General features: G+C 31.8%; 1 protein-coding gene across 1 annotated transcript; it reads right to left on the bottom strand.

The window, feature by feature from the left end:
- Nucleotides 1–2305: 2305 nt before the first annotated feature.
- On the bottom strand, nt 2306–6040 carry LOC132274954 (F-box/LRR-repeat protein At3g48880-like). The gene is made up of 3 exons (XM_059776326.1): nt 5732–6040; nt 4023–4348; nt 2306–3049 (listed from the first exon to the last, which is right to left on the bottom strand). Exons 2-3 carry the CDS (start codon nt 4346–4348, stop codon nt 2473–2475), a joined length of 903 nt encoding a protein of 300 aa, XP_059632309.1. The 5' UTR covers nt 5732–6040; the 3' UTR covers nt 2306–2472.
- Between the last annotated feature and the right edge of the window lie 1246 nt (nt 6041–7286).

The raw sequence follows: 7286 nt of genomic DNA, 5'->3' as shown, positions 1-7286 counted from the left end.
TGTAAAACCAACAATTTAACAGATCCTAAACATATGTTTATTAAACAATGCAAGCATGCGAACCAGATCTGTTTTAATCCTTATTTCATCCTGAGATTGTGTTAGGGATGCAAAGAACACAAGTCAAAGAGGTAAAGCTAGTTATAAAACTTGCCTGTGAGACTCGGTTCAGAAATCTCAACGTCTTTCTTCTAAGTTTTCCCGGCGCCCCTTTGGTTTTCCTCCTCTCTGTTTCTTCTGTCTCCACAACGTGGTTAGGGTTCTAAACCCTTGACAGCCTTATACAGATATATTTATAGGTTTATAAGTTTACACAAAACCCTAGTTTAATTTAAACCCTAAACTAAATCCTTAGTCGGCCCATATGAAACCTAATTAATGCTTAATTATGTCGGCTACATACGTGACTTCTAAAACCAAAACCCTTAATTAATCCTACTAACATAAAACTCTATTTATAGAAAAAACCATTTATACTAAATTAAATCATTTAACAATTAATTCAATTTCAAGAAACAAAATAATTAATTCTATTTAAAGAAAACAATTACATCCAATAACTAAAACCCAATTAAATAAACAATTAAATAAAATAATCAAACAAAAACAAGTCATTTAAATAATTCATAATGAAAACAACAAATTCACAACTAAATCAATAAAACACAATTTAAATAATTAAATAAATTTCAGAATTATCCTTGTTAAATTAGGGGTACTACAGATACATTATGAAATTAATGGATGATCTACATGTGATTAGAAGTGTTATTAAGTCAGATTGATGGTTGGTGAGGACTGATTGAAGTACTCTTTTCTGAATATCACTGGGATTTCAATAAATGTATGAAGATAAGCAGAATTTTGTGTATGCATGCATGCATGCAGTGTTTATTGAGTGAATACATTTGTTCATATATATATATATATATATATATATATATATATATATATGCAGGGAGGAATATGCAGGGTTTAATATATATATATATACACACACACACACATGCATGAACTGCTAATAGATATAACTGTTGCTAGCAAACAATGTGACTATATTAGAGCATTAAACTAAATGAAAATAATTAATGTGGAAACTATAGCTTGCTTGATTTAGTTTCTTAAAACAATTTTTTGTTTTCAGTGAATTAAAGAAGAAGAAAAAGAAAATAGTTCAAAATTTGTTTCCTGACAGTTTTCAGAAAATTATTACTCTCCTACAATTAATTTATAAGTTCTCTATTGATCTTAATGTTTCTGTTGAAAACAGAGTGCAAAAGCTTAAAATTCCATGTGACTGCATGTGTAGTTTCTATTTACTCTTTTAACATTGCATATGCAACGATCCCAATAAATGTTTTAAAACTATACAAACCAAATAAAGAAATATTAATAATATTAATAATCATAACTTTAACGATATCTCTTAATCTATATAGGTTCAAACCTGCAAATATCAATTTAGAAATATACAAATAATTTAGTAAAAATTCATTATATATGTATATTTTTTTTTTTTTTTTTTTTTCAGTAAGTGGAAATTCATCAGATCATGAAAAAACTAAATGGCTGTCTAAGTAAATGATACACCAGCAATCATTTTTATTTTTATTTATAAAACAAGTGTAATTAATTGAGTCAAAAAATTGATGATCATCTCAAAGCATGCACCACAACAAAGACGGCTTATATTTGACGTGTGTGTATATATGAATGTTGCAGCAATATGGTTCAAAGTTAAAGGAAAGAAATTATTTAAAAAAAGTACTTGATTTTAGGGGAATAATTTTTAGTATTTTGAAATAAATGTTTGGAGGGCATTTTGGACCTAAATAATAATTATTGATGCATATGTAATTATTTTACTTAAATCAACTAAAGTGAAAAATGAACTTTTAAAATATAATATTTTGCTATTTAGAGCTCCTAACTCTATGTAAGTGTAGTTTTCCAATAATTTTGTTATCTTCCACTTATATCATGTCTCCTGGATGTGCAACTACATTTGTGCGCGGGTGCTTAATTGTTACACTATTTACAAGTTTTGCTTATTTATGATCAACTTTTTAATTTCTCAATCTGTTTTGAGCTTCCTTCAGATGTTTTGTTATAAAGTTGTAGTGCAAAGTATGGCTTGCTTGTAGCTATGTACATAATGTTTACCGAGTACAATATTTTCCACTTTGCCCAGGGAAAAAAATAATAATAATAATAATCAACTATTACATCGGAACCATAGGAACACCTTCAGAACCAAGGAGCATAAGAATGACAGGCAAATGACAACCTAATACAGTAACAAAACTGATGCAAGGAAGAACTAGAGATGAAAAGGAAATATAGATACATATAAAATTCCACAAGTGAGCCTTACTTCATCTGAATCTCAGAAACACGTTGATTTTCTCAAACCAACTCTTAGATTAATAAACAACGGCAAACATTTATATTAACCAACCAGCCAACCATTAATCAAAGCCTTATACATCGGGAGGAGGCGGAGGAGGAGGACGGCAAGGGCAATAAATCATCAATGGTCACGACATCCTCACTCCAGTTCTCATCCAGCGTTTCTTTTATCTCATATACGAAGCCATGAAACTTGTTCCTGTCATCATCACTGGAGTCCTCTTCTCTTGAACCCTCATACATGAAGGTAGGAATATGAGAAGCAAGCTTCAATATCTCATCATCACACTCGAAACCTTTGTTGTCTCTAACATCAAAATGCACAAGTTTTTTGCAGCCCTTCAAAATCATCACAAGATCCTCCCGTCCAAGAGATGTCTCCCTTAGATCCAAATACTTTATGTCTGGAAGTAAGGTGACTAGCTCCAATGCCTCATCTTCGTCAATGTAGCCACTTGAAATACCTAAATCAGTAAAATTCTCGCAATGAAGGCTGACTTCGGGTAGGATTGTTTGCATATAACCGGAACTTCCAAGCCTTAACATCTGCAAATTTTTCCACTTGCTTATCCAACGTGAAATGAATATAGTGTAATCCACCAGCTTAATAGGCAACGTCAAAGATTTCAAAGCAGGGCACCTGCCAACAAAAAATCACTGTGAAATAAATTCAATTTTTTTTTCAGAACTACAATTTATCATTAATTTCTTTCTAAGCACTGTAAGGACTTGGGATACATACTAACTGAACAAGGGATAATTATTTTAAATAGAATCATTCAATAAATTCCATTAAATCACTTTTTTCTCCGTAGTTCAACTTGATGCAAAGAACACTACATATCAAAAAGAGCAGAAAATCAATTGAAGTAAGGTGACAATTTCCAGGCTTAATGAGGACAGTTGGGAAACTGAGGCTCCAATTCTTTAAGGAATTAAGAAAGGAAAATGAAACTAACAAGGTTCCTTTATATTTTCTCTCAATGATACATGTCTCAATGATAAATGAGATTAGAAAATTCCTTTATATTTTCCCTCAATGTTAGAAAGTAAAAATTTGTTAAAAGACATTTAAATTTATTATTTTCATCCCTGCTCTCCCACGTCGTCTTTTCCTTCCTTTCCACAACATAAACACACATCGAAAAGAAGAATTTCCTTCACGTGTTGGTAGTTGAGTTGGCATAAAATATTTGGGGATGTGCCAAAGGTCTTGTTCAACTCGAAGAAGCATCAGGACTCAACCCTAGGCTTAGCCAATATCCATGGCAAAGGGATTCATCACATCCTCAGGAGGAGGGAGAACACCCTCCATTACCAAATGCAATTTTAGAGCACAAAATAATTAGAAGTGGCTATAAAACTTCTGGCTAAAAGTATTTTACAAAATCATACAACTGTGCAAAATTAAAAATTTAAGATGCTTATTCACGAATTACCTATATGGTTGAGATCCTATTTTATTTTTCTCTTATCTCTTTCTTGTTTCCTAGAAATAGTATTAATGCTTCATCTTTAACTTCTCATATTCCAATAACATTCGAGTATATAAAATTGGAACAGAAAACATCCTTTAAAAAAACATATATCACAATGAAGTTTGGATAACTTACCCTTCTACGAAACAATGAAATGCCCATTGCGGACAATAGTAAGGAACAACTACTGAAACGGCTAATCCACCACTACGGTTGACGGCAAACTTAATCAATCCAGATGCACTAAAGGTCTCTGATCCCAAAGAATCCACTAATCTTGATTCGAATGAGTCTGAGATTTCAGGAAAATCAAGGTGCTGCCAGCATAGAGGATTTAGAGTTGCTTTGTACCATGACTTGCATACAAAGGGAACATTAAATAGCAAGGACTCCATTCCCACTCTCCCAAGCACATTCACCAAGCAATCCATGTTTAGCTCTTCCCATTTTCGCTCTTCCATCTATATGAAGAGAAAGTAAAGGCAACAGCGAGTTTTAGGACTATAATAAAAAGGAAAAAGAAACAAATGATCAACTATTCCCACTAGCAAAATGCAAATCTTTTTCACATTGATCAATGATTGCAACTACTAATAATATAATGGCTGTTTATTCTGCGAAAAAAAGGGTATAGAATTTGAACTTCCCAATTTAAATCTTGAAAGGGGAATCCATACACAACCTTTACAAACTAGGAGGAGCTATTTACATTAGTTTTTGTTACAAAACACAAGAAACGGTAATAGTCTTTTAGAACAATTAATATCATGCAATCACTCCTTTATTTAATTCGCAGTCATCCTTGTTCAATTTTGAATAAGAAAACAAAAAGTTAATTGTTCTGTTATGAATTCGTTTAAGGAAAATTTCCACTTTATCAGTGGGAACATAATTTGTTTAAGATGATTTTGCTTTCCAAACCAATGCAAAAGTATTCTAAATAATTAGACTTTAATCATAAATACATAAATAAATAAATAAAAACAGATGAGAACCTATGCATATTCATTCTATTAATATTCAAAGTAAGGACACCACTACGAATGGGGTCGCTACAAGCTTCCGGGCTTGACAATTTAACAAAGGGGACACTTCAAGAACGAGAAAAATGTTGATAAATCGGTCAGTTTCGTGGTTTTGCTGAGAGGTTTGGAGTGCCACAGGTGAGACCCCCTTCCTATAGGAAAGTGTCTACCACACAAGATCGATTTGGAGCCGGCGCCAACAAAGTCCTTACTAGACAGTTGTGTTTGTTTTAGATGATTTTACTTTCCAAACCAATGCCAAAGTATTTTAAATAATTAGACTTTAATCATAAAATCATAAATAAATAAATAAAAACAGCTTGTGTGTTCATTATATTAGCCACGAAACTATCAAAAATTATGGTGAAAAAATAAAACAGAGAATTCAGATTCGAAAAATAGAGACAGTTATTCGGGGATGGGGAAACAATAACAAAGGATCAGTCTTTACCTTAAAAATAAATAAATAAAAACAACAAAAACAAACTTTACTTCTTTAAAATAAAAAAACACACCCACAAAAAGGCAGAACCTATGTCCAATTGGACAATTGGATAATGCATTTATATATATATATATATATATGCAAGACAAACATAAATTATAAAAATAGAACACTACACAGAAGCGAAACAAGTATCGAATGTGTTCAAAACACAAATTTGTTCACTTGGAGAAAACCCAGTTGGTACCCAAACCAATTATTACTTCAGAACTAGTTTGGTTCCCAAAATCCAGCTTATAATACAACACAAGATAAATATAGAATTGAAGACAAGGAAAATAAATAGTACAAAGCAGTTGACTTTGGCGACCAACCTCTCTGGATGCAGATGGATATCTCGCAGAAACAATCTATGAATGCAGATGGAGATCTCGCAGAAACAATTGTGTTTTAGGGCTAGTACGAGGGTGAGAAGAACTCGCTGCAAGAAGTTCCTTTAAATAGAGAGAATTCTTAACCCGTTTTGGATTTGGATTCCTTTTTGGAATTGGATTTGGATTTGGAGGTTTGAAACAAATTGGAATTTAGAATTCTGATTCCATTTTTAGAGGATCCTAGATAAATGGCTTTTAAGGGCCTAAGGTTTCCCTCCCCTTTTTTTTTTTTTTGTCAAATTTCACTAACTTCCCTTTACTCTGTACGTCTATAACGCATAGTACCCCTCTCTTAACGGCGTGATTGCGGTCAACTGCTGATGTAAGCAAATTTTTTGGTTTAAAGTTCCTAAAAATATCCTTTTTCAATTGCTGCTTTCTTCACTTTCTCTCTACTTTCTCTCAAAGCAGGCAAAGCTGCAATAGACAAGGGTGTGTTTGGATAGACATGGAGAAAATAAAAGAAATGATAGTATTAATTAGGAGGGAAAAAAATGATAATAATAATTTTAATTCATGTTTGGATAGATATGGGAGGAAAGAAAAGAAAGGATAATTATTGTTATTTGAATAAATAGAGGAGAGAAAAGAAAAGAAAGGATAGTGATCAAATTATTATCCTACCCTTTCATAACTACTTCACATATTATCCATTTCCAAAATCTCACATAAGATATTTGAAATGTTTCTTTGTGATAGTTCAATGCAATGGGTAAAAACTAAAGTAAATGGATGAAAATAAAATTAAGACATAAATGGAATAACTTTTTTTTATATATTGATTTATGAAGGGTATTTTTAGTATTAAGAATTTACAACTTACTATCCCTCCCAGTCTTCTCAAAATGGGAGAAAAAGCTTATAAGGGATAGGGAGGGCTCTTTTCTCTCCAATTAAGTTACCAAAACACACTCTTACACTATCACCTCTTTTCTTTTCTCTCCCTATCCCTCTCCAAATCAACCCTACCAAACACACCCAAAGGCTCCGGACCACCTTCCGCATCAAACCAGGTTTTATTCTTTCTCATATCATAATCTTTATTTTTTTCTCTTTCTTTCTTGTTACCCATTGATATATATATATATATAGTTTTGTCCATATCATTTTATCTATATATACATATTGCTTAGCATTTCTATTGGGTTGAGTTTCTGATTTCTCTTTGTTCATAATATGATCCATATTTTTTTCATTAATTTTCAATTAAGATTTTCTTTATTTTCTGATATTGAAAATATTTGATTTTTATTTGATAATTTGTGATTGACGTTGTGTTTTTGCTTAATGTTAATCCTATAGATACAATTTGTTTGTTTTTAAGATTCTGTTCCAAGATATTGAATTTACAAACCGGGGTTTGTCTTAAGGTGATTATGGATAACTCTTCAGACTCTGTTCCGTTTGCAAGCGCAAAAAAAAAATTGTTTTAACTAATCCTATAATCAGTTGATGAGGACCCTTTCAATTTTGTGGTAAATCTAACAAAATATTT

Source organism: Cornus florida, unplaced genomic scaffold (assembly GCF_030987335.1).
Source record: "Cornus florida cultivar Cherokee Brave unplaced genomic scaffold, ASM3098733v1 CherokeeBrave_3.0.0_Hap2_Chr09, whole genome shotgun sequence".
NCBI classification, from domain to species: Eukaryota; Viridiplantae; Streptophyta; class Magnoliopsida; order Cornales; family Cornaceae; genus Cornus; species Cornus florida.
The sequence above is the reverse complement of the archived record's forward strand: the minus strand, read 5'-3'. Positions and strand labels throughout refer to the sequence as shown.